The sequence below is a fragment of the Panthera uncia genome, chromosome A2 (assembly GCF_023721935.1).
Source record: "Panthera uncia isolate 11264 chromosome A2, Puncia_PCG_1.0, whole genome shotgun sequence".
In the NCBI taxonomy this organism is placed as follows: domain Eukaryota; kingdom Metazoa; phylum Chordata; class Mammalia; order Carnivora; family Felidae; genus Panthera; species Panthera uncia.
The window spans coordinates 60,294,025-60,321,627 of NC_064816.1; the positions used below are offsets into that span (position 1 = coordinate 60,294,025).

At 50.6% G+C, this 27,603-nt stretch overlaps 1 protein-coding gene across 1 annotated transcript in view; it reads left to right on the forward strand.

Annotated features, from left to right (window-relative positions):
* The window catches only part of ABCA13 (ATP binding cassette subfamily A member 13), a 313,586-nt gene that overhangs the window by 92,687 nt on the left and 193,296 nt on the right, over positions 1–27,603 (forward strand). The window contains exons 19-26 of the mRNA XM_049642263.1: positions 939–1,099; positions 2,483–2,812; positions 5,163–5,232; positions 5,939–6,070; positions 15,879–16,016; positions 17,241–17,421; positions 19,058–19,276; positions 24,353–24,549. Of these exons, the coding sequence (XP_049498220.1) occupies positions 939–1,099; positions 2,483–2,812; positions 5,163–5,232; positions 5,939–6,070; positions 15,879–16,016; positions 17,241–17,421; positions 19,058–19,276; positions 24,353–24,549 (1,428 nt within the window). The remainder of the gene's footprint in view (positions 1–938; positions 1,100–2,482; positions 2,813–5,162; positions 5,233–5,938; positions 6,071–15,878; positions 16,017–17,240; positions 17,422–19,057; positions 19,277–24,352; positions 24,550–27,603) is intronic.

The window sequence follows — 27,603 nt, forward strand, 5'->3', positions numbered from 1 at the left end:
TAACATGTGGGTCTCGAGCACAGAGGGTAAGGGGGGAAGAGGCAGAGTGCAGGGTTGGGGTGCGAATCCCATGTTTAAAGGAAAAGTCACAGTGAAGGAAAGAGAGGAGATTGACGGAAAGCTGAGAGTTGTTCTGGAAGCGAACAAAGGGAGGGAAGGAGGGACCTGTCACCGGTGTCAGACACAGCTGAGAGCTCAAGAAGGAAAATAGTGGAGAAATTCCCATTGGGATTGAGGCATGGCTGTCATGGGTGTTCTAGACAGGGGTCATGTCAAGGGAAGCCTGGGTGGCCTGGTCGGTTAAGCATCTTGATTTCAGCTCAGGTCGTCATCTTTCGGCTCATGAGTTCGAGCCCTGCGTGGGGCTCTGTGCTGACAGCATGGAGCCTGTTTGGGATTCTCTTTCCCCCTGTCTCTCTGTCCCTTCTGTGTTCATGCTCTCTCTCTCTCAAAATAAATAAATAAACTTAAAAAAAAATACCGAAAAAAAAAAAAAGAAAGAAAACTGGTTAGAGTGGGTGGGAGGTGAGCATTGGGGAAAGAGACAGGGAGACATTCAACGGTCAGTTTTCATGTATAATATAGGCAATAACCTGTGGTCAATGGATATCATTGATTGCAGATACACAATGGTCCCAACTACGTGGGGGAAATTGTAGTCATGAGTTAATGGCCGGTTTCCTTCTTTGCACCTCCTCTGCCCAGGAAGGTGTCAGAGAGGACTGATTGGGGGCAGGCGACAGTGGCTGCTCCAGGAACCTCCCACCCCATGTGTCTCCTTTGTGAGTTGCACGTGTATTAAATCAGGACACGAGCCAGTGGTCCTAAGTCAAAAGACTGTTGAAATGGCCACACGAGATAGTGTTCCTTAAAAGGACTCGTAGCTTCCGAGGACAATGTAAAAAAAAGCACCCACACGTGAGCCTGACTCTGGGTAGAACCCTGTGCTTGCCCTCGGATGCCGACTGGATTATTTCCTTGCAGATTCTTGAACAACGTCGGTTTCTTTTTCCCTCTGATCATGATGCTGACGTGGATGGTGTCTGTGGCCAGCATGGTCCGAAAGCTGGTGTACGAGCGAGAGATCCAGATAGAAGAGGTAATCAGTCCAGCTGCTTGCCTGGGACACCAGGAGGAGAGGCGGGGCTTTGGAGCCAAATCCTGTTCCCACAACTGACCCCGGACTCTGTTTGGCCTGCCCTCCTCTCTGCTGGGGTTCCTGGACACAGATGAGCTGAGGCGGGGGTCTCAAGGCAAACGTTCCACATTGAAGCCTGACGTTCTGCCAGTCAACAGGTGTTTCCTGTGGAGATGGAAGGAGGCCCAAGGGCAGGCTCACCACATTCAAAGACGGGAGCCAGTGTTGCTCATTCAGCAATTTAATTTCTTTTTTTTTAATATCATATATTGTCAAATTGGTTAACATACAGTGTGTAAAGAGTGCTCTTGGTTTTTGGGGTAGATTCCCGTAGTTCATTGTTACATACAACACCCAGTGCTCATCCCAAGTTCCCTCCTCAGTGACCGTCACCCACTTCTCCCCCCTCCTGCCCCCCCATCCACCCTCAGTTTCTTCTCTGTATTTAAGAGTCTCTTACGGTTTGCCTCAGCAATTTTTATACAACCCAGAAAGACGTAAGGGTGCACTTCCCACTTGATGTGTGGTTAGATTGCCTCACGGGGAGCCTTGTTATTTTTGTTTTAATATCACTAAAATTTGAAACTGTCAAAACTGCTTCTAAGAAGGAGAGTTCATGAAAGTACCAGGTGGGAGTGCCTGGGTGGCTCAGTCGGTTAAATGTCTGACTTCCTCTCAGGTCATGATCTCACGGTTCGCGGGTTCGAGCCCCCGTGTCAGGCTCTGTGCTGACAGCTCAGAGCCTGGAACCTGCTTCAGATTCTTTGTCTCCCTCTCTCTCTTCCCCTCCCCCGCTTGCACTCTCTCTCTTTCTCTCTTTCAAAAATCAATTAAAAAATGTAAAAAAAAAAAAAGTACCAGATGAACGCCGACCTTGTGGAGGAGGGGCTCACACTACCCACCAGCCTCCTACTTATTCAGGTGAAGGAGACACGTGGCAAAGTGCAGTGTTCTCATTCAGTTCTGACTTGAACTTGCACTATTGTTTTCCATATTGTTCACCTATTTATTTTACTGGTTTTCTTATTTATTTCCGTGTTTATTTATAATTTTGAGAGAGAGGTAGAGAGTAAGCAGGGGAGGGGCAGAGAGAGAGAGAGAGAGAGAGAGAGAGAGAATCCCAAACAAGCTCTGCACTGTCAGCACAGAGCCTAACGTGGGGCTTGAACCCACGAACCGTGAGATCATGACCTGAGCTGAAACGAAGAGTCGGACGCTTCACCGACTAAGCCACTGATTTCCAAGCTGGCCGTATCCAGCGCTGGCCTCCTTGCCTTTCCCGTGATCCGGTCTGGTCCTCCTCGAGTACCCGGGTCACGACTCTGGTTTCCCTTCTCTTGACAGTACGTGCGGATGATGGGGGTGCACCCGACCATCCTTTTCCTGGCCTGGTTTCTGGAGAACATGGCCATGCTGGCCATCAGCAGTGCCGCCCTGGCCATCATTCTGAAAGTGAGTGGCATCTTCGTGCACAGCAACGCCTGTATCATCTTCCTCTTCCTCCTGGATTTCGCGGTGTCGGTCGTCATGCTGAGTTACTTCCTGAGCACATTTTTCAGCCAAGCCAACACGGCTGCGCTCTGCACTAGCCTGGTGTACATGATCAGCTTCCTGCCCTACATCGTTCTGTTGGTTCTCCGTAACCAATTGAGTGTTGTCATTCAGACGTTTCTGGTAAGTGGGTTGGTTTTTTTTGTAGACGTGCAAAATACAACTGCTGTATCTGCCCAACAAAGCAGTCACCACATCACATGTCAACTTATCACTTTCAGATCTCGGTGGGCTTTCTGATGCCTACGTCTGTCTCTCTTTTTGTTTTTCTTGTAAGTTTTATTTATTTTGAGAGAGAGCAAGTGTGTAAGCGGGGTAGGGACAGAGAGAGGGGAGACAGAGAATCCCAAGGAGGCTCCAGGCCCTGAGCTGTCAGTGCAGAGCCCGATGTGGGGCTCGAATCCATGAACCGTGAGATCATGACCTGAGGCAAAGTCAAGAGTTGGATGCTCAACCAACTGAGCCCCCCAGGGGCCCCTGAAGCCTACTGGTCTTGATGCTGCCCGCAGATGCACACCTTATAATGGTCATTGGTTGACATTGCAGTGGTTTTGCAAGAGAGGAGCTGCTGAGAATTGGCACTTTTCATGTAATGGGGACTGTCCTCTGGAGACTCTTTGGAAATCGGTAACATCCTAAAGACAGCCATAGAGACTCCGTGCCTCTCTGTATCACAGATGGAAAGAAGTAGATTTCTTTTTTTTTAAAAAATTTTTAAATGTTTATTTATTTTTGAGAGAGAGAGAGAGAGACAGAGTGTGAGTGGGAGAGGAGCAGAGAGAGAGGGAGACACAGAATCCGAAGCAGGCTCCAGGCTCCGAGCTGTCAGCACAGAGCCCAACGTGGGGCCTGAACCCATGAACCATGAGAGCATGACCTGAGCCAAAGTTGGACACTTAACCGACTGAGCCACCCAGGCGTCCCAAGAAGTAGATTTCTAAAGCTATTTTAGAAGCAAAAAAAATAAACTCTTCTTGAAGCATCAGGAATCATCTCACATTAGGTGGGAAGATCTCTCCATTAGCAATGCCAATTCATTCATCCGTGTACCATGTAACTCCTGGAGAAGCATGATAATTCTTTTAAGTCTGGGATATGAAATACAAAGAAGAGAGACACTCGTCCATTCTGTTTTGAGTTTCCTGGCAAGTGCAGAGCCGGGTGCATAGTGGGAACTCAATCTGCGTGGAAGGGACGGGCAGATGGCTGTGAGGACGGTCAGTTCGGGCGAGCCAGCACTGTCCCTGCAAACATTAGAATTATGCCCCAGGGTTCACTTGTCCCCAGCAGGTCAGGCCAAGTTCCCAAAGTGCAGTCTGTTGGGAGGTGTGGCTAGAGCCACTAGGGGAGAATTTGGGAGATGCTGAGGAGGGATGGAATCCCAGGGCTTCGAGGGGGCATCTGAAGCCTTCCGAGGTCACTGGTCCCACGCAACGTCATGACGGTAGATGTATCCTCATTTGTTGGGACGGGGTCACTTTCTCTGTTCCTTTTGAACTTTAGGGTGAAATACTTCTGTGAAGACCAAATTGTTTTTCTCCAGCTTCGTGTAAACCTTCATGTTTCCCGACTGGCCATGTACATACAGCATGGATGTGTGTGCACCTTGAAAAAACATGGCGTCTTTAATCAGGATTTTTCTCCATGGTTACCTGCTCACCAGTGTCCATTAGCTTATGTCACACCGGTGATACTTTATAACCCATAATGTTGGTCTCAATTAAAACTGAGACCATGTGTCACCACCCCCCACCCCGACCCCATACTCCTCACATGTAGGAAAAGAGACATTGACCACCTGGCCTGAATTTCAAACACTGTTATATGGTTTTTACTTCAATCCATCTGTTTAAATGTTGGAGCATACCGAGTCTGACTTCCTTTTACATGTTCACATGTTTCCTAGCCCCACCCCCCCCCACAAAAAAACAAAAAAATCTAACTCTGGTACATGATATCTTCAAGCATAAAATGCATTTTCAATGGGGTTATTTATTTATTTATTTATTTATTTATTTTTGACATAGGATTTCTCCCCTGGAAATAAAATAACATTTTCCTTCAATGTGCTCCCTTTCTAGTGTAGAATGGTGTACATGTTCCATCAGTCGGCCTGCAGTGTGCTCCAGGGCATTCGCTTAGTAATAAAAAATAAGAAATCGCTCCATTCCGTTTTCCGCTGTTCTGTGTTCTGCATTTCTGGGTGCAGCGCATTGGATTTATGGCACTTGAGGCACTGCAGTGAAGAGAAATAATTCCTTTTCACACCAAAAGCTAGCTTGTTAGCATGCTTTCTGGAATGGGCTGACGTTCGGCGTAGGCTTCCAGGGTCACGTATGGAAATCACCGCCTGGAGGACAGTGCGGCCCCGCCTGCTCTGGTGACGCTGGTCTGTTTGGATTTAGCGCTGAGGGTTTTACGGGGTCTCTGTCAAGTACTAACATGCTGTTTGTCTCTTGTTGTCCCCGGGCAGTGCCTGCTTTCCACCACCGCCTTTGGCCAAGGAGTATTTTTCGTTACCTTCCTAGAAGGGCAAGAAGCAGGTAAGGGGATGCTTTTTTTTTTTTTTTTAAGTGTATTTATTTATTTTGACAGAGAAAGAGAGAGAGAGAACAAGAGTGAGCAGGGAGGGGCAGAGAGAGAGAGAGAGGGAGAGAATCCCAAGCAGGCTCCGTGCTGACAGCACAGAGCCCAATGGAGGGCTCGAACCTATGAACCGTGAGGTCATGACCTGAGCCGAAACCAACAGTCAGACACTTAACCAACTGAGCCACCCAGGCATCCCAAGGGGATGCTTTTTGCTTTTTTAAAAAAGAGTTTCAGTGATTTGGGTTTTTAGGAGTTGACTGTGGTCATGTTGCAAGCGCTACGGTAGAAAGTCTTTGTTACAATGTGCAACGGAGTCCTGGGGTTTGATTTAGCTGATGTGAACACCTCTCCCCATCGGGTCACCCTGGATCTGTGTATATTGTTGAGGCCACAAAATCAGAAATAAGTAAAGTAGCACGAAAGCAAAATCGCAAGGGTTAGATATTAAAGTGTTGTTAAAGCTGCTCCCTCTGGTCGCCTTGAAATACAGGTGATATTAAGCAGGCTGACATTGCATTTGCAGAACTATGATCCACAGGATGGTCTTTGCTCTCAGCTGCTCTCAGCTTTGCTTTGAGTTTCCAGAACGCAAGAACTCACCCCGCCAAAATCTACCCTGAAAGGGTGTGCGGTCTGACTGTGGCCTTCCCTTCCTTCCAGGGATTCAGTGGAATAACATGTACCAGCCTCTGGAGCAAACGGGTGTGACGTTTGGCTGGGTTTCCTGGATGATTCTCTTTGATTCAAGCCTTTATTTTGTATGTGGATGGTACTTGAACAACTTGCTTCCTGGTAAGAATTCCGCATGGTAGAAGATGCCAAAATCAGCTAAAAAAAAAAAAAAAAGCCAAATCCAGTTTAAAGCAATATATATGAATATTAGAATAATTGTTCATTCTTCTTTTTAAATGTAATTATTTTTGAGAGAGAGCGTGAGCAGGACAGGGGTGGGGCGGGGGGAGGTAACACACAGCTCTACTGTGATTCTGCGCTTTCCATTGCAAAGTTGTTGGATCGGCAGAGAGTGTCACTGTCCTTGTCTGCAGCGGGAGGAAAGCAGATCGTTATCGTCCCAGTTTCATAAAGAGGAAATGAAGTGTCCGGGGACAAAGAGAGCGGCACACAGAATCTGAATCAGGCTCCAGGCTCTGAGCTGTTAGCGCAGAGCCCCACAGCTGAGGCCCTTCCCCAGTGGAGAGCCTGTTTGGGAACCGGGGGGTAACCCAGACACTATCCAGTTTGGGGCTCAAACTCACAAACTGTGAGATCATGACCTGAGCTGAAGTTGGATGCTTAACTGACTGAGCCCCCCAGGCACCCCTAGAATAATTGTTCATTCTTTAAGTAAGGCCTCAGGGGGCCTGTAAGCTGTATTTTAAAGTTGTTTTTTTTTATGTTTATTTATTTTGAGAAAGAGAAAAAGCACGTGCAGGAGAGGGGCAGAAGACGGGGAGAGAGAATCCCAAGCAGGCTCCACGCTGTCAGCACAGAGCCCCAGGCAGGGCTTGATCCCACAAAACGTGAGATCATGGTCTGAGTCATGATCAAGAATCAGATGCTTAACCAACTGAGCCCTGTGACAGGTGCATCTGGAGGCCGTGGGAAGGTGGGCCACGGATAGTAGTGGTTTTCCCCTGCTGTGTTTCTGGGGAAGAAGGTATTTATACTACACGCCTGCTCAGGGTGAAAAGAGCAGAAACAGCTTTAAAGATATATTTTTTTTTATATGTTTAGCAATAATGTTTTGATGATTGCTAAAATTACTTGTGATTTTGTCTCTATATTTTCCAAAGCACCTGGGTATTTCACTTGGCATGTACGTTTAAAGTTAAGAACTAAAGGAGAGAGAGAGAGAGAGAGAGAGAGACAGAGACAGAGACAGAGACAGACATGGAGAAAGAGGTTCTAATCTGCACATTGAATATGAAGGGACAGAAAACCATCAGTGCATTCTTTTTACAAAACCTTATTTCAGACTTGGGGAGCTCACGTGTCATTTAAGGATGAGTAAAAATCCAAATGAAATGTGCCATTGACAAGATTATTTTACAGAAAAGCAGGAAAACATGGCCTCCAAGAATTAGAGAGCATAAGCCTGGCAGGCTGTACTTTGAACTTTTAGATTGCTTTGTCTGGGGGCTTTGAATAAAATTAAGGAAAGGCAGATTCTAGGAACTAAGAAGTTAAAAAAAAATAACCGAAGAATGCCAAGGTGAGATAAAATTGAGAAGCCCTGGGTATTAGAAGGCAGCTAGGGAGCATGAGGGAGGGAGGTTATAAAATGCGTGTGATGTTGATTGTAAAATGTTTGAGGAAGGGGTCACGAGCAAAAGAATAGGGCGGAAAGTCACGGTGGGGATTGGAGGGTGATGGCAAGCCCCTGGAATCAGGAGAGATGCAGATGGGCAGCCACAAGGGGACGGGCAGACGGGGCTCGCAGACATGTGCTCTCCCTGATGAGGAGATGCCCAGACCCAAACGAAACACAATAAAGAAGGAACAGTCATTAACCAAGGAGAAGAAAATCAGGTTTTGCAAAATAAGGGGTTCACCATATCAAGTACAAAGTTAATGAAAAGAAACATCTAGATATAACCTGGAGTCTTGGAGTCCCCGGAGGAGCCTCAACCCCAGCAAAGACAGGTTACTCTGGGCAGCTCAGAGATCAATGTGAAATTTGGCCAGGAATCCAGAAGGATCTGAGTTCCCCCCTCCTCCTTCAGGACCTGACGCATGGGGATCCTGGTGGGAACGTTGTCTTGTATCAAAGTTAAGGCATTTCCAGCCAGCGACCCCTTGGCCCTGCTCACTTCTGCAGGCAAGGCGAGCCTCCGGAGAAAGACAGAGGGGCAGACAGAGAGAGATCCCAGATGGGAGGCCGGGCTCTGGTGCATTTCTGCAGCTTTTGCAAGCATGACCGAGTCAAATCTGAAATGGGGAGGCAGCCGCAGCGGGCAGGGGAAGCAGGCGGAGAATGGCTTTGGGTTTGATGATGATTATTGTGGTGGTCATTATTTGGGATGGCTGCGAAGCTGTACGCCTGTGTGCTGGGGACAATGCTCCAGTCCCAAGGAGGCGGGGAGGTGGCTGGGGTGGCGTCCGTGAGGATGAGAAGAGGTGCCCGGGTGTGCGCAGAGGACGTTCCTCCTGGTCACAGAGGACGTCTGTAACAGGCGCGGGCTGCGGGGCCGTGGGTGGGAGCCAGAAGGCTCTCTCATAGTTGCCTTGTCTTCTCAGGGCCGTCGGGTGTCGTGGTCTGACGGAAGGTGTGGCGGGGAGGCGATGGGGGACCAGGAGGGAGGGCAGGCCAGAGTGCCCGCGGCTCACCCTCCCCTGCAGGTGCTTGTCCCGGGCGGGAATTAGACATGGAGGTGACAGTTCCAGCCCCAGGGGGAGGCGACAAACCAGAACAAGACAGAGATGACAAAACCAGGAGACAGACCACCACTGTTGGGGTGGTCACACGCAAGAATCCGTAGCGGAAAGGTGTGACCAATCAGATGACTGATCACAAGCGCGCGTCCACAGAAACCAGTAGCTCGGCTGTGTGTCGGCAGGAAATACGGAGTATAACGCGACAAGATTTCATTCTCAAGAGCGGTAAAATATCTCCATGTGACTCTAACATCGAAGAGAGTATATATCCAATAAGAACTTAAAAGATTTGGTGAACGTACAGTAGATTTGAATAGATGGAAAGAGATGCCAAGTTCCCTAATGTGGTGATTCACCATTTTCAGCATGTTGACTTTCTCCAAGTTAATGTATGACTTTATATAATCTACACCATTTAGTATGAACCGTAGTGGTAATACAATAAAACCCACATAAATCATTCACATAAAAATACTAAAAAAGGCATTTGGTTTTAATTGTTGAAATGTTTCTCAGGGATAGCTAGAAATGTAAATTAATGACAGTGGTCGAAAGTTGTTGAAAATAATGAAGGGGACTGGTGGCCGATGATCACATAGAACCTCACTGTGAATTGTCAAGGATTAAAATGGTGGAGTACGGGGGCACCTGGGTGGCTCAGTCGGTTAAGCGTCAGGGTCTTGATTTTGGCTCAGGTCATGATCTCACAGTCATGGGATTGAGCCCTGCTAAGCATGGAGCCTGCTAGGGATTCTGTCTCTCCCTCTCTGCCCCTCCCTCCCTCACACTCATGTACATGCTTTCTTCTCTCTCTCTTTCTCTCTCTGTCAAAATAAATAAATACACTTAAAAAAATAACAATAAAACGGTGGAGGACTCATGTAATAACAGTAGAGCAATGGAAGAGATTAAAAAGTTCGGAAACCGAGTCACCGTAAATAATAGTTCAATTTGTGTTAAAGTTCACATTTTTAATCAATGAGAAAGGATACAAGTTAGACTTATTCATTAATTCATCAGAAGTAAATATTATTAAAGTAATGAGGAAATGAGAAAAGTATGAATTTTTTTTAGGAGAAGTATGATTTTAGGGGCCCCTGGGTGGGTCAGTCAGTTAAGCGTCTGACATCAGCTCAGGTCATGATCTCACGTTTCGTGGGTTCGAGCCCTGCGTCGGGCTCTGTGCTGACGGCTCAGAACCTGGAGCCTGCTTCCGATTCTGTGTGTCCCTCTCTTTCTGCCCTTCCCCTGCTCACACTCTGTTTCTCTCTCTCAAAAGTATGAAAACATTAAAAAAGTGAAAAAACAAAAAGAAGTATGATTTTAAAGACAGCAAAGGCCTTTCTAACCATAATGCCAGAGACAGATATACTAAAAAATCAAGTTTCCATTATTAAGAATGGGAATCAGCATTTTAAAATATCCACAGAAATAAAATGAAAGGATACTTTACAAGTTTATAAAAACTAATGAATACATGAAGGAAAATGTTAAAATTCTCAAGTCAGATTTTAGGAAGATGATGTGTTCAAGGAAACAACTTGAACAGACCATTATATAAAGAAAAGTTTATATTTGATAAACATAAAATAGTTTATTTATTTATTTATTTATTTATTTTTATTTATTTTTGGGACAGAGAGAGACAGAGCATGAACGGGGGAGGGGCAGAGAGAGAGGGAGACACAGAATCGGAAACAGGCTCCAGGCTCCGAGCCATCAGCCCAGAGCCTGACGCGGGGCTCGAACTCACGGACCGCGAGATCGTGACCTGGCTGAAGCCGGACGCTTAACCGACTGCGCCACCCAGGCGCCCCAACATAAAATAGTTTAATGTTGGACAGAGCATAGTATTGCATAGACATAGAAGACTGTTTTCTTCTTCTGTGACTGATGAAAACTGTAATGACTTGGGGAGGATTAGGGACTTGATTTTTCTGTGTAGGTGCTTAGTTTATGGGAAACCGAAATAATTTAATTATGCGACTCAGGACCTCGGGGTCGTGAGTTCGAGCCCCACGTTGTGTGCAGAGTTTGCTTAAACTCTTTACAAAAAGTGTTTATTCTCTTTGCCACAGAGATTTAAAGGAACGGCCAGATCAATTCAAAACAGACGTGCACATCGAGGCTCCTGGCACAGTATCTTTGAAAGCAAAATTCTGGCTAACCTACATTTCTGTCTAAGATAGTGGATTGATTACGAATCAACTTTACATTGATAATACGGACTCCTGTGAGCTAGTCACACACTTGTGGTGTTGTGTTTTACACGAATATATGTGGATGTGGAATATGGGAGATCATTGGCTGCTGTGTACCAAACTATGAAATAAGGGATAAAATAGAACCATATTCAGTTAAAATCTTTGAAAAGTTTTCATTCCAGTATAGTTAACACACAGTGTGATATTAGTTTCCGGTAGACGATATGGTGACTCAGCATGTATGCACATCACCGGAGCTCACCAGGATAAGTGCATCTTTCAAGCCCGTCACCTGTTTCCCCTTCCTCCACCCACCTCCCTTCTGTTGACCATCAGTGCGTTCTCTCTAGTTAAGAATCTGTTGCTTTGATTTGTCTCCTTTTTTTTTTTTTTTTGTTTTTTTTTTTGTTTTACTCCACGTATGAGTGAAATCATTTGGTATTTATTATCTCTGACTGGCTTTATTTCACTCAGCGTCGTATACCCTAGTTGCATCCAGGTCTTTGCAGATGGCAGGGCGTCATTCTTTTCAGGGCTGAGTAATATTCCATTGTGTACAAATACCACATATTCTTTATCCTTTCATCAGTTGATGGACACTTGAGCTGTGCCCATAGTTTGGCTATTGTATGTACATAATGTTGTAGGGTGCCTCGGGGGCTCAGTCAGTTAAACATCGGACTTCGGCTCAGGTCATGAGCTCATGGTTCATGAGTTTGAGCCCTGTGTCGGGCTCTGTGCTGATGGCTCAGAACCTGGATCCTGCTTTGGATTCTGTGTCTCTCCCTCTCTCTGCCCCTCTCCCACTTGTGCTCTATTTCTCTTTCTCTGTCTCTCTCAAAAATAAACATTAAAAAATTTTAATAAAAAAATAATGCTGCTATAATCATACTAGTGCGTGTATGTTTTCAAGTTGGCGTTTTCCTATTCTTCTGGGTAAATAACCAGTAGTGGAATTAATGGATCATGTGGTAATTCTATTTCTAGCCTTTTGAAGCACTCTTATAGTGTTTTCCACAGTGACTGTATCAGTTTACATTCCCACCAACAGTTCAGGAGGGTTCTCTTTTTTCCCACATCCTCACCAACACTTTTTATTTCTTGTCTTTTTCATATTAGCCGTTCTGACTGCTGTGTGTTAATACCTCATTGTGGTTTTGGTTTGCATCGCTGCTTAAGTGATGGTGAGCATCTTTTCATGTGTCTGTTGACCATCCGCATTTCTTTGGAGAAATGTCTGTGTCTCTTGCCCATGAAAAAAATTTTTAACGTGTATTTATTTTTGAGAGAGAGAGAGAGAGACAGAGCGCAAGAGGGGGAGGAACAGAGAGAGGGAGACACAGAATCCGAAGCAGGCTCCAGACTCCGAGCTGTCAGCACAGAGCCCGATGCAGGGTCTGAACCCAGGAACCACGATATCATGACCTGAGCTGAAGTTGGATGCTTAACTGACTGAGCCACCCAGGTGCCCCATTAACATGACATAGTTTAAAAAAAAAAACTTTTATTAATAAAATGTAGTACATTTCACAAAACCCTGCTAATTTGAAAATATTTGGTTCTACATTTGGGAAAAGCAGTCTCCAATCTTTTCGTCCCGAATTTGTGTGGTAAGAGCTCCGTGAACCGTTACAGCCATGCCATGTCGAGTTTTTGGAAACGTTGAGCTGGCATCACATGGCTGGGGGGATTTTCTGAAATGCTGAACATTTCTGCATCAGACAGTGATCTTTCAGTGGTTTGCAAGGTGTTTGCATTCCTGGAAAACTCAGTGTGTGTTAAAACTGCACAGAAAGTTGTCCTAGGCTCCACTGGCTATACTGGGACGAGCCTCCCAGAATGCAGGTCAAGGGCAATTCTTTGTTGGGCTGGGTCGTTCTGCCCTTTGTAGGACCCTCACCAGCCCGGTTGCCTGCCCACTAAGGCCATCAGTGCCACCCCCATTTATTAACCATGTTGTTTTGTTTTCTGCATATCTGATGCTCTAACATCATGGGGCCTCACTGACCCTGGAGGAGCTGTCCCCCCAAGGGCGAGCCGATTCCAAGAGACAGTAGAGGACTTGCTCGTGAGCTCACTTTTCATAGGCAAACCAGCCATCTGGAGCTACCCCCTCCTCTGTAGGCCATCCTATCCCGGGCTGTCATCACCCCTGGGCGGGGGACCAAGCAGCTTGGGGGTGGCGTCTGTGCTCCAGAGCCTGTTGAAATTATTCAAATACCCAACCTCAGCCTGCTGCCCTGCCTCGCGTGTTCGCATCTCCCCTCCCCCTCTGTCTTCCGAGTGACCCTGGTGCTTCCCCACATGGCCCCATGTGGCGCCGTGGGCTCCCTGCTCCCGGGCACTGAGCAGCAAACTATCTTTACAGGGCACCTGTCTCCTGATCCGTTGGCCGCCCCGGGCCTGAATAATGATAACAACCTACCGTTTCCAACACCCGTGCACTGGGCCAACCCAGACTACCCCTTCCCACGTTTCCAGAACGCCTCTGCGAATGTCTTGTGTTGAGATGCACAGTTGGAAAGTCCCGGTGGGTAGGGAGGACCCCCTGGACGGGGGTGGGTGAGGCGTGTCTCCACCTTCTTCTGCCTGTCTTCTCCATGGAGTGAGGGGGCAGGTGCGGACCCCAGCATTCCTCACCCTGGTGTCTGAGCGGGAGGCTCTGTAAGGATCCGGGTTCGAGGTTACCGGCAGGTCTCCGCGCCTGTGCGCGTGCTCCCCGGCGGACATCTGGTCCTCCCAGACTCTGCTTTCCGTAAACCCTTCTTTATGTGCCTCCAGTGAAACTTGATTTCCTCGATCTGTCTACTTTCATTGACTTGTGCTTTTATCACTGTCAGTTTTGGGGGGCAATGCTAATGAGTTTCCTGGCCTGTGCCAGCCAGCAGGCAGCTCCCCTGCAGGGGACAAGCTCTGTGGATACACAGGGCCTTTGCGTTGATTAATGTGCCCGATTCCATATGGTGATGCGAGCAGGGTGCTGGTGCTCTTAGCGTGCACGTGACATAAGACATTTGCATCTGCACGCCAAGGGGGAGTGCAGGGGACCGCTTCGGAGTCGCGTGGCCTCCCCCCATTCATTTACATTAATAGATTCATTAGCAGGACTTTAAAAGTGCAAACAGATTAGAGCTGGGATGGTTTAATTAGCAAATCAACCATTAATATCCAATTTGTTTCTCATCTCTATTTTCTGACCTGGTAGTTTCTAACTCCAAAAGGCCCCTGTGGTGTCTCCCATCCTTCCTGTCTCTGCAGCCTGGACCCAAGATCAGGTGTCGCTGAACCTCGTGGGGACCGTTTGGTGTCCTTGAAACTCGTGTCTGTGCGTCTAGGCGCCCCTTTACCCCTGCTAATGCGGACTCGGACGCCCCAAGGTGTTTTATTCTCTGTTCTCTTGCCCTTCCAGCAGGTGGCGCCCACTCACGCTGTCAAGGGCAGTGACCCACGGTCACCGGAGCGAGGTCGCTCAGCAGAAGACCACCTCTTGGTGGGGGGTTTGGTGGGGTTGTCATCTGCCGGCTCCTTTTCTCTTTTTATTTCTGCAAACTCCTCGTTCGTGCACGTGCATGGGGCCCCTGTATTCCCATTAAGGCAGCTGAAGACACTGGGGTGTGCAGGAGGTGAGTCGTGTCTCCAGACCTGTGTGCGTGGAGGGCAACATGCTCTTGCTTCTGGCCTGTGTTCAGAGAGGTGCGTACCGCGGGGCCACTGCAGCTCAGCAGCCTGTGTCCTCCGACAAGTCTTGCTGGGCCTCTGTCCCTCGGGGGAAGGAGGGGTGATAATAGCACCCCCCACATCGGGTGGTCGCAGGACCATGTGAATGAATACAGGTGGAGACCCTGGCCAGTGCCAGAAGGGAGAGCCTGGACAACAGGACGCAATTATCTGTGAGCCGCTCGTCTGCTTGCTGGTTAGGGGTAGTTACTAGTTCGCTGGGGTCTTGGGGAGCATCCGGCCTGTATCTGTTTTCTAGGGCGGACGCGGGCTGAGGCCCATGATCCAGGCGTGGGGAGGGCTGGCTCCTCCTGAGGCCCCCTCTCCTTCCCATGTCCTGTTGATCTGCCCTCACTCCCTGTCCGTGCCCCAATCCCTGCCTGTAGGGACACCCCATGACCTCGCTGAATCCAAGTTATCTCTTGAAAGCCTTCCTCCAAATACAGCCCTGTTCTGAGTTACTGGGGGCTAGGATTTCAACGCGAAGTTTGGGGCACACAGCTCAACCCATAAGAGATGGTGGCTGTTAGGTCAGATGACCAGCTCCCCACCTTCCTTCACTTTCCCGGTCCTCCTTTGCGACCGTGTCTTTGAATCTTTGGGTTAGGCGGGGTGACGGTCACGCGTCCGCCCTTGTTTGGAGGGTCAAAGTGAAAGATTGTCCGCGTAGGCCTTTTATCTCTTAAGTGACTTGTCTGATTCCCAGCATTCAACCAAACTTAGGCTGGAATGGGTGCGTTAAGGAAAATTGAGAGGCGTTAGTAATTAAATCCACGTGTCATGGGGGCAGAGTGGCTATTAAGTGGGCTGCAGTGAATTTGGAGCATACGTCTGAAGAATGTCGATGTTTCCTATGGAAATGTTAGCAACGTGTATTCTTTGTGGATGTCTTAGTGGGTTAATGCCTTCATGGTATTAATCCATGTCCGGTAACCATGCAGAGGACAGAGGAGTGACAGACGGAAGGATGGTGGGCTGGGGCGAGGCTTACTCTAGGGAATATTTAGCAGTTGTGCGTTGCTACTTTTATCTTTAATAAATACCTGCCTGTTCACTGAACGCTCAGAAAGCCTCTTGAGGGAGGTGGCTGTGAGGGGGCCCAGCCGCCGGCCGTGGGTCAGGCTGGAGAGTCTGGGCTCCCCGCATGGCTAATACCCATGCCCCCGGTTGTCATCGGGTCCTGTATGGGGTGTGCCTTCAACACATTAACGTGGAACAACATTTTATAATAATTGGCTAAGCCATTCTCTTACAGAATCTTCCAAGGAGAAAAAAACAGTTTTAATTGTGTCTTGTTTTTTTAGGAACTTTTGGATTAAGGAAACCATGGTATTTTCCCTTTACCGCGTCGTACTGGAGGAACTTGGGTGGTTTCGTGGCAAAGAGACCACACGCTCCCAGTTCTAACCTGTCCTTCTCCAGCGAGAACTTTGACGATAAAGGTTTGTAAAGAGTAGCCTTATTAGATGCGCGTCTTCCCTTCCGGTCTGTTTTGTTTCTGTTTTTCCTCCTGGTCGAGTCTCTGGAACTTGGTGTGCCTTCCTCAGCTGCCCGCTTTCGGGGGTCGGTCTTGGGCTCAGAAACACAGCTCGGGGCAACGTCGTAAGAAAAGATCCCCTGCTGACGTTTGCGTTGGGGGCCAGAACCCTGGAGTGTCGATGCACCTGTTTTCTCTAGCCCCGCTGTGGGCTGGGTGCATCTGTGCGTGCGTTCTCTGTCTGCAGGACGAAGCTTCTGCTCTAACATGAATTTGTGTGAGGAACAAAAGGAGAGGTGGTCAGCCGTCAGGTGTAGTGTGCTGTAGAAATTGCAGAGCGTTTCACACACGCTAGCTTATTCGTCATGACTGAGAGGAGGACCATCACTGCCCTGTCAAGGCAAGGGGCGTGCTTCCAAGTGGTGAGGGCAGGACCCCTGTCCACCTGGGCTCCCCTTATGCCCCTTCCACAGAAGCATGACTTCAGGGGCAATTTACAGATACACAGGCTCCCATCATGATAGTTTTATACCACAAGTCAATGTTGTAAGGTAACCTTTTTTCTTTTCTTTTTTTTGTTTTTAGATTTTTAATGTTTATTTTTGAGTGAGAGAGAGACAGAGCGCAAGCAGGGGAGGGGCAGAGAGAGAGGGAGACACAGAATCTGAAGCAGGGTCCAGGCTCTGAGCTGTCAGCACAGAGCCCGACACAGGGCTCGAACCCTCCATCCATGAGATCATGACCTGAGCCAAAATCGGACACTTAATCCAGTAAGCCACCCAGGTGCCCCCATAACCTTTTTTCTTTTTTTTATTTTTCTGACTACACAAGTCAAATAGGAATCTTTGAGGAAATTCGGAACATACCACACCACAACAGACTACCACTCATGGGCACTTTGGTGCGTAACCTGCCTGTGATTTTCCCTCTGCATATGTACAAATTGCATGTGTGCGTGCTCCTTTTTCTCCTCTTACGAGATGCATAACAGAAGGGCACAAAAGTCTGTCATCAGCCACTCCATTTAATTGAGGCCATTATGTAATTTGCCTCTTGCTTTTGGTAAGGAAGGGTGTTTGAGTTGTGCGGGTTCCACGGAGCTCTAATTCAAATCCACGGCAGACGACTGAATTCGTAAGCGTGAGCACCACTGGGAGTCCTCCAGGCTGAATCTGCCTCTTCTCCTCAGGGTCCTCGCTGCAGATCGGGGAGGGAAAGCCAGCAGGAGGCCCCCCGGGCGTCGCCCTGCTGTCTGTGACCAAGGAATATGAGCGCCACAAGGCGGCCGTCCGAGACCTGACCCTCACCTTCCACAGAGGCCAGATCACTGCCCTGCTGGGGACCAACGGTGCCGGGAAAACCACAGTCATGTGCGTGTCCTTTCACCCTCGTCAAATGCGGGTTTGATTCTAAAAAATGTCAGTTTACCTGTGAGACAGGAAGCTTAGGTTTCTTTTCTTCCTTTTGGTTTTGAGACGGAGTTGCTGTGTGCTCTGGGACAGACAGCTAGTGGGGAGTGCGCAGCAGCCGCCCTCGGCTGGGGACAGACGGGGCTTTACCCCTTTACCCCTAAAAAGACCCCGAAGTCTTTTATCCCCTACACATAACACATCGTGGTTTTACTTTAGTCTTTGAGCGTCCTACGACGCTTCCCATCTTATCGCTACGCTTAAGTTTGTTCACGTATCTATGGGAAGATGAAACTTGGGACAAAGTCTGCAAATGTTTTAACCAGCTGAGTATTTCTTTTTTCATGTTCTGTTTTTTGTGTGCTTGGGCTTTTTTTGTGAAGGCTTGGTGTTTGGTTTGGGGTCCAATGGCTCCAGGTTTGATTAAAGAATCAAATTGTGGAATCCCAGAGGAAAAACGAACTCAAAAGCGTGGGGCTCACGCAGCAGCCCTGAGTTGCCTGCAGAAAAGGGTCTCGTCCCGGGAAAAGCCCCAACACGGTCAAACTTGTCCCAGGAATAAGGACATTTCTCTCGGTTCTGTTTTCGTACAACTAACGTGCACTTAGTTAAACGTGAAAAGTATTATTTGCTTTGAACTTCCTAAGAAACGTGGCAAAGTAACATGTAGAAAGCTTCAGAAATTTCAATTAAAAATAGAGAAACAAAGAAAAGTTTTCCTCTTGGCTTGGATTGTGAAATAGAGCCGGAGATCCCACTGAGTGTTCTCGTAGGGTTTTCAGACTGGAAAAGTAGGCATTCTGCAGAGAATGAGTCAGAAAGCCAGCTTTGAGAGTACACTTTTTTCTTTCTTTTAAGTTTATTTATATACTTAAATACAGTATATATACAGAAAGCACATGTATGGGGAGGAACAGATGAGAGAGAGAGAGAGAGAGAGAGAGAGAGAGAGGGAATCCAGGCAGGCTCCACACCATCAGTGCAGAGCCCGATGTGGGGCTCGAGCTCACCATGAGATGATGACCTGAGCCGAGCTTAAGGGTCAGACGCTTAACCGGCTGAGCCACCCTGGCGCCCCTGTATAATTTCTCAGAGATGTGGAAATAGTCTAAAACCTAAATAATACACTTTCTGAGATAAAGCAGCAGAGCCAGGCAGTCCTCGGGCTCCCTTCGAGGAGGCCACGCAGGCGAACTTCCTGATTTGACGTGGACAGCACACCTGAGAGAAGCCAGGAGCTCCTGGCCACAGAGTTGCGTGTGCAGGCTTGCGTTCCACTAGGCTTGTGTCTCTACTCACAAGGACTTAAGGAAACACGCCATCTCCTTCCCTGGTTTCCGTGTCTGTAAAACAAAGTCGGATTTTACCGTCTTAAGCTCCCATACCACTAGAATGTCTATGATCAGCACGTTTAGGGGAGTATAAACATCATCATAAGCCCACGGCTCCGAGATTAAGCCACCCATCCTGCTAAGCTCCTTCCGGCTTGTCACCGTGTAAAAGCAGGTCCTTGGACGGTCGCCCTGCATCCCTCTGGGTTGCTGGCATCGGGAGCAGCTGGCTCCTGGGTCCTCTGCTGATTTGTCCTCTCTGGCAGATCCATGCTGACGGGGCTCCACCCGCCCACTTCCGGAACCATCACCATCAACGGCAGGAACCTGCAGACAGACTTGTCTGCCATCAGAAGGGAGCTCGGGGTGTGTCCTCAGCGGGACGTCCTGTTTGACAACCTCACCGTCCTGGAGCACCTGGTCATCTTTGCTTCCATCAAGGCACCGCAGTGGACCCGGAAGGAGCTGTGCCAACAAGTCAACAGGTTAGCTCCTGCCGTGTCTTTGGTAGTGACGGGTGTACAAAGAGGTGCTTTAAAAGTAGCTTTGGTGTCTTTGCTTATGAGAAGAGGAGAGCTAGCAAATTGTCCTTAACTGTGGAGTTAGGACACAGCCGCCAGCACTGGAAATTCCAGAGAAGGCTTCTCAGGGAGGACTCTGAACTTGACTTGGCCTGTCCTTGGGGTCTAGATGGGTGAGCCCACATGGGAACGTGTGGCCGAGGCTGTGCGTGGGAGGTTTGTGTCTGGAGCGGGGGGCCGGGTGTGTGTCCTGAAGTGAAAGAATGGGGGGTGGGCCGAGAACTAGCTCCTGGGGCCCAGCTGGTCCTGCTAAAGGGGGTCAGACTTCTTCACACAAGCAGGTGCACATGGGCAGGGGAGGGCCAGCAGCTGGCGTTCCGGTAGACTTGTCCTGCGGCCCCAGGGCAGAGAGCACAGCCCTGGGGAAGGCTGGGGACAGAGGCCGCTTTGAGCGGGGGAGCGTGGCAGCCTGAGGGGTGGCAGAGCCAGTCGAGGGGGAAAGAAGAAGTCCCAGAACTGAAGACTGTTCAATGTCAGAAGGAGCAGACTGTGTGGACCAGCGGGATGTCCAGGGTGGGGAGTCCGGTGGACGGCTGAATGCATTTCCGGTCTCCCTGGACCAGAAGGAGGAGGGAGGAACCGGAGGTCCCTGGTGGGAAATCAAAGCGGTGTCTGGGGGATGAGCTCGGAAGGACAGGTGGGAGCAGGGACAGCAGCCTGAGTCATGGACAGCAGCTGGGTGGATGGTAAAGTTTATTTATTTCGAGAGACAGGCGAGAGAGAGTGGGGGATGGGGCAGAGAGAGTGGGGAGAGGATCCCAAGCAGGTTCTGTGCTGCCAGGGGCTCAATCTCACAAACCTCAAGATCGGGAGCTGAGCTGAAATTAGGAGCTGGACTGGGCCGGCTGGCCTAGTTCAGGAGGCGAGTCGGGGCTCCTGCTCTGAAAGCAGGTGAGGCTAGAAGAGGTCACGGGTGCTGAGCTGGCAGGAGGGGCTCTCACCAGACGTGGGGTGAGGTGGGGGGGATGTCCCCAGCAGTTCCGGCCTCTGCTCAGGCAGGCAGAATGTGGCGTTGTTCCTGGAAAAGGAGAGGGCTGATTTGGGAAGGAGGTAAAGTCATGAGTGCATCTTACAGGGGTGAGTTGGAGGGGCAGGACGTGTCTGACACCAGAGCCCCTGTGGCACTGTGTTTAACACCTTCTGTGCCGGGCGCTGCCGCGGCCACCTGCGGGCAGCTTGCTACAGAGTGTCTCCCAGAGACAGGGACGGGGCTCAGCTTCCGGGCTGGGGAAGCCAGAATATGACCTGGGGCTTGGCTGCAGCAGGGCTGTGCTGCCTGTCCCTCGGGCCGGTTGCCGTGCCGCACAGTCTGGGGTGCAGATCTGTGGGAAGCGGACATTTGCTGAGGGGAGAAAGAGGGTTCGCGGGCACATTTCTAGTGTTGCATTTCAGACGCCCATTAGGAGATCCCAGGGGTCTGAGGGGATGCTCAGGCAGTGCATGCAGGGGACAGGGGCTTAAATATGCGCTCTCAGGGCCATGGAGGGCAGGCGGCAGGCAGGTTGGGTGGTCTGGCAGGTGCACGGGCATCAGGTGGGGGAGTGGGCAGGCGGGCAGGTGAGGGGGCACCAGGTAGGTGGGTGGGCAGGCTGGTGGGTGGTCAGGCCAGTGGGTGGGCCAGCACCCTGATAGCATGTGGGAGCATCTGGACTGAAGCAGCCTGAGTCACCATGGAGCCCACGTCTGGGCCGTCAGTCCTGAAGGGATCTTGCCTGAACAATCCGTCTTTAGGCTAAGATGGGTCTAGCAGCACACACGGGAATCCTAGAGAGGCAAAGTGAGCCAGGGTCAGAGACCTTGTCTTGTCGGTGAGAAGACACACAACAAAACAAGACCACGAACTGGACCATGAACCAGAACATGGTGGAGGGAGGAATTCTCGGGGCTCAGGATCTGACCTAGAGCAGGAGGTAGAATCCGCACCATGGTTACCTCGAACGCCCCGTGGAAAACCGTGTTGGACAAAGACTCTGAGCTGGTTCTCTGCCAGCTTGGGCCCCCACTTTCCCACACCTGGAAGGGTCTGCGCCTGGGCTGATGTCAACCCCACAGAGGTGGCCGTGTTTAGGGACCAGGGGGTGTAGACACATCACATCCCTCTGGAGACACACTCTTGTTCTGATGGCCGTATTAAGGCTCTGCGGCAGGTGGAGTCTGAACCCGGTGGAAGGAGCCTCAGGGGACATCAGCCCATAAAATCACGTGGTGCACCACACTGCATGTTCACAGTGGTTTCTTCCGTTCCTCGTCTGTCCACGGTCACGCTGTGGGCAGCTTACGTGGGCCTCTGAGGACATTCTCCTCTGTGGGGGCCTCGTTTACCTCTCACGGCGTGCTCCGGAGAGGCCCGTAATAGCAAGAACCGTGCTCGTGACCGTGGAGGCTTGGACGCGTGGGGAGAACTTGTGTTTTGTGCGCCGCAAGCCTGTCTTGAATTTGAGCGAGCACTTCGCGAGGGATGGCTGTGAATGGCCGATTGGGTCCGTACGACCTAGATTTAAAAAAAAAAAGGCCCAGGTCACCACCTATTCTAATTTTAAAAAATGGCACGTGCTCCGTGTCACGGCAAACTCTGCGATTATGATTGGGTTTAAATCAAGTGCTACTTGGACTTCGTCTTTTTTTTTTTTTGGACGTAGGTGACCTTAACAGTTATCTGTTTGCAACGTGTTACCTAGAAACCAGGCCGGTTTGTACAAAAGCAATCTGTGTGAGATCACGTTTTAGGATAGCAGCTCCTGATTAGAGGGAGCAGAAACTGAAGACACGGGGTTTAGAGCCAGCACACCCCGAACCGGGTCCCGGGGCACCACCCGATTCCCTTGACGCACAGGATTGTTAAGATGTGAGTCAAGGGAGACGGGATCCCTGGGAGAATCTTCCGAGGGCGTATCTGTCAGGATGTCAGGTCTCTACTGTTTTGCCCTTGATTTGCCCTTGATTTGACATCAAGAGGTCAGAAGAGGAACTTGATCAGGACTTCAGTCAGGGAGATGTCGCTATGGGGCTCTTGGAGTTCTGGCACACACCGTGGGGCCCCAGGTGTTTGAGGGTGGTGAGGTCGTCAGGGTCTTGTGTGCAGGTAGATAAGGGAGGACAAAGGACTGGGCGCTGGGCAGGTGGCAGTGGACACAGTGTGGAGACAATGGACAGGTGAGCAGGACCACCCAGGGGGCGGGACGGAGAGACCGGTCGGGAAGGGGAAGACAAGTCCGCTAAGGAGGGGCTTGGTCAAGTGCATCAGATGCTATTGAGGGTCAGGTCCAACGAAGGCTGAGGGGCGACCTGTGGATTTTGGGTGTGGAGGTCATTGGTGACCTTGACAGGAGTTTATTTATTTGAGGGCAGGTGGTGGAGGGGAGAGCGGCAGAGAGAGAGAGAGAGAGAGAGAGAGAGAGAGAGGGAGGAAGAATCCCAAGCAGACTCCACACTGTTAATGTAAAGCCTGACAGGGCTGGAAACCACGAACCTGGAATTATGACCTGAGCTGAGATCAAGAGTCAGACCCTCAACTGATGGAGCCACCCAATCGTTCCAAGGGGACATCACTCTTGGAGGCAGGGAGGGCCCTGTGTGAGTGGGGGACAGTGGGCAGCTGAGCCTTTGGGGTTGAGTGACTGCCAGAGGCCGGGACTAGCTGGGAAAAGGGATGTGGTGGACAGAGGGGGATGCGAGGCATCGACCTCTGGAGGACTGTGGTTTCTGGAACGACAAGGCCCCGGGTACAGCTGGCTGTGAGTGGGTGGAATCAGGTTCAGGTCAAGGTGATGGAGGGGTTTGAAGGTTAATGTAACAACGTTCTTGACGAGACCTGCTTGGGGACACCTGGCATCTTTCTATTTGTTTTCTGAGCTGATTGATCTCTGGTCAACATGCCTGAGTTGGGTTTAACAGCTGTATTGGAATCACCCAGGTGGGGCCATGTCGGTGGGCCACGTCTAATTGGTGACAGACGGTCAAGATGGTTATCTGCGGAAAATGCTCTGTATCCCACCCTGGGGAGCTACATGAGCTCTTTCCGGGCCAGGATGGAAAGGTTGTAAATAATGACACAGACAGGACACATTTACTTAAGGATCTGACAAGCAGGTCTTTGGGGTTTCACCCAAGTGTCTTTGCTTAGGCTTCTGGAACTTTCTAGAACCGGATGGTTCTTGCTCAACTGTTTGGAACCTTTATGATTCTTCTGGCGTCCAGCCCCCTGTCTGACTGCGTGCTGGCGAGCCGGGAGTGGGAAGGATGCTCGCAGCTTAGCGGGAAGGGAATCCTTGGGCTGGGGGCTAGGCTTGGGGAAGAAAGAACACGATGGAAGAAGGTGAGGAGGGGGTGAATGTCTGCCGAGCTAACAGGGTGCCACGGCCGAGGGGGAAAGAGGAGACCCCAGAAGGAGGTGAAACTTCGCAGGGGGAGGCCTTCTGGGCCCCGGGCGTCTGGGATCCGGAGCCCCACCGGAGGGCATCGATGGCTGACCTTCACACGAATGGACTCTGACAGTTCATACTTAGCTTGTGGCATTGCACGGGAACTTCCCGACTCCTGAGTCAGGAAGGCAGGTGGATACTGACGTGGGGCCCGGGGGCCCTGACTCAGAGGCCTTCCCCAGACCACTCTGTGGTGCATGGTGGAGCGGGACCTCCGCTTTGCTCCTTCTGACCCCAGCAGTGCACACTCTGGTGGAAATGCCGGCCCCTCGGCAGAGGGCACGGTGACATGAAGAGAGATACCTTGTCCGGAGAGGAGACGAGTCTCTCCCGAAGACGGTACTTGGTGGACCCCAGCTGGGCAGGCCTCTCACGGGGCCCGTCGGTTGTGATTTCCCCGGAGCCTCAGGAAGGCCGGTGCCTCCGCGTCCGGACTCTGGAGCGCATGACGCTTCCAGGCCTCCTCCGCGTCCTTGCTCGTCCTCGTTTGTGGGGTGCCGTCCGCAGTGGAGCTGCGAGGTGTCCAGGGGGAAGAGTGAGGGCTCCGCTCTTGTTTCAGAACCCTGCGGGACGTGGAGTTAACACCGCATCGGCACAAACAGACCCGCGTGCTCTCCGGAGGCATGAAGAGGAAGCTGGCCATCGGCATCGCCTTCATCGGTGCGTCGGGGACCGTGGTTCTGGATGAGCCGACCAGCGGGGTGGACCCCTGCTCCCGCCGCAGCATTTGGGACATTCTCCTCAAGTACCGAGAAGGTAGGAACAGGGCCGTGGCGCTGTCTTCCAGGGACGCTGTGGCGCGGGCAGAGCAAGGAAGGCCTTCTTCTGTGAGGGGCCGGGTCGTCCCCCCCGGGGGGACACATGACCTTTTCCAGAAGAAACAGCTGTCATGAGAGCCGACAGAGATCTGTCTGTGATACGGCGTCTCTGTAGTGCCTGGGATCACTTCCTTTGAGTCCCATCTTCCCAACTGACTTCGCGATGGGGTTATCAATGCAGGCTGTATGTGATTTCAATGAAGACTGTACTCCTCTCGGGGCACCCGGCGGGCTCAGTCGGTTGAACGACCAACTTTTGATTTTGGCTCAAGTCATGATCCCAGGTTGTGGGATGGAACCCTGCATTGGGCTCTGCACTGGGCGTAGAGCCTGCCTGGGATTCTGTCTCTGTCCCTCTCCTCCCCCACCTGCTCTGTCTCTCTCTCTCTCTCTATAAAAAGAAAATTGAGCTCCTCTGAATTGTGTGCCATTGTGGAATCCTAGGTGATTAGAGCAGGTGTCCTTGCTGTGACGTAGGATGAGCCCTCCTTTCCTCGGGTGAGGAAACCGGGGTACGCAGAGATGGGCATGGGGTTTGCTCACAGCTATAGAGGGGGCTTGGGGAGCCCGGGTGGCTGGGGACTCCGGGCTGAGGGGTCCCTGTATCACCTGTTTTGTCCTGGGTTTCCAGTTTAGGGTGTGGGATGGGCAGATAGTCACTCCCCACCTGGGACTCCTTCTGTGATCCTGACAGCCTCGGAGCATTGCCCTGGTGTTCACACAGAAATGCCCCAGTTGGGAAGGAAGCAGGGGGAACAGGGTGACTTAGCTTGTGACTATGGAGTCTGGAGAAACTCTGCTTTTCTCTCTTCCCTTTTGAGTACAAGACCTGACTTGACCTGAGGCTTCTCCTCCCTGGGGGAGATTAGGATTTGCTGCTTAAGAAATACACAGAGCGGGATCACCAGGGGGGGCTCAGGCGCTGAAGCGTCCGACTTTGGCTCGGGTCATGATCTCACGGTTCGTGGGTTTGAGCCCCGTGCCAGGCTCTGTGCTGATGGCTTGGGGCCTGGAGCCTGCTTGGGATTCTGCATCTCTCTCTCTCTCTCTCTCTGCCCCTCCCCCACTCGCTTGCGTTCTCTCTCAAGATAAATAAATCAATTAAAAAAAAAAAAAGGAAAGACAGAGAAGGAACCAGAAAGAAGCCCTGTATTCTTAGCACTCAGAGGGCCGCACCCAGAGGACCCAGGCCATCACGTGTCTCCTCAGGAAGGAAAGATGCTTCATCCTAAGGCTGGGCTCACTAAGGAAACATGAAAAACAATCCTGTTCCTTTTGGTTCCAGAAACGTAGGGGGGGTGTGGATGCAGAAGACAGAAGAAGCAGGGAAACGGAATGAGCAGATGGTGGCTTTCTGTTCCCTTCTGGGTGTGGGCCTGGGATGGGGTGGGGCTGTACCACCACCAGGGGGTGACCCGGGAGGGGGGTGGGGCTATACCATCAGGGGTGACCCTGGAGGGGGGTGAGGTTGTGTCAGTGGCTTGGGCTCATCTGACCTCCTGCAGCTTCACTGCTGTTCTGGAGGCCCAGCGGAGCGTGGGGGCCAGGGAGGCACCCATGGTCCACATCCCACACATTCACGGGTGCCAGGCTTTGGCACTGAGGGGGAGACACGTCTGTCAGAGATTCTGACTGCGTCAGCAGGGCAGAGGCCCAGAGAGCGGGGAATGCTCTGTGCTCTGACCTGACCCTTTCTGGGCCTCGCCTAAGCTCCCAGGGTCATCTGGAGACCACAGCACAAGAGATCCTGACCCTTGCCCATAAAATGGGAGCGCCTGAACCTCTGTGCCAGAGACCCTGAGCCCCACTTAAGGGAAGGAGGAAACAGAGATAAAGCTAATTAATTAATTTATTAATATTCATTTATTGTTGAGAGAGAGACAGAGTGTGAACGGGGGAGGAGCTGAGAGAGAGGGAGACACAGAACCCGAAACAGGCTCCAGGCTCTGAGCTGTCAGCACAGAGCCCGACACGGGGCTCGAACTCACAAACTGTGAGATATTGACCAGAACCGAAGTCGGACCCTCAAACGCCTGAGCCCCCAGGCTCCCTGAGATAAGGCTAATTTAAACTGCGCTAAGTCATTTCCCTGCCACTCCTGAGTTGGGACTGATGAAGAAGATGGGCGAGCAGCCGACCAGCACACAGCTTCCATCGTCCCCAAAAGCCTGAGTTGCGGTATGCATCAGCTAGCAAGGCTGCTGTTCTCCCGCACTTTAAAAACTAGAGATGGAATCTTCCAGGATAGAGTTATGAACACAACGGTATCTCTGGACAGAAAGCCGATGCGATAGAATGTCCCATCCCGTTGTTATAACTTACTTGTCTTCTCACTGTCCTTGGTCGGCGAGCAGTGATTTCTGTCTCAAAAAAGGAGACCAAGAGGGCTGGCTGTTTCGTCTCAAAGGAGGGCTGCTCTGACTCAGGGTAGTGAGAGGTAAGCAGCTGAGTTAGGTGGTCCCTCTAGGAAAACATGTGCTCAGGAATCAGAATGGATTGCTGATTCTGGAAAGAGCCCCACACTCCCGGGTCACCGTGCTGTAGCTTTGTGAAGCAGATATAAGGACTGAACAAAAACAATTGTTCCCTGCTGAGTAGAAAGAGGCTTTTCCGCCTGCATACCAGCACCTGCAGGGCTCGGTTGGCCTGGGGTTTTATCCGCGTGTTCCCTGCCTTCCTGGGCTCCCTTGGAAGAATGAGGAAGGACAGGATGCCCGGACAAATTAGCACGGAACTACCTAGTTCTCCTACTCACACTCTCGCTGCACATGACCCTGGAGAAACGATCACATTCCTGTGTGTGTGAGTGTTTCCACGTGTAGGGTTTTTGGAGGAGTAAGTGTACTGTAGACGAAAGCGTGTGGCTCCATATCTGGTCCTTGGGTGCTCGGTCAGTGAGCTTGTCGTTGCTATCATTAAAATAGACAAGAGGAGGGGCGCCTGGATGGCTCAGTAGATTAAGCATCAGACTTTGGTTCAGGTCATGATCTCA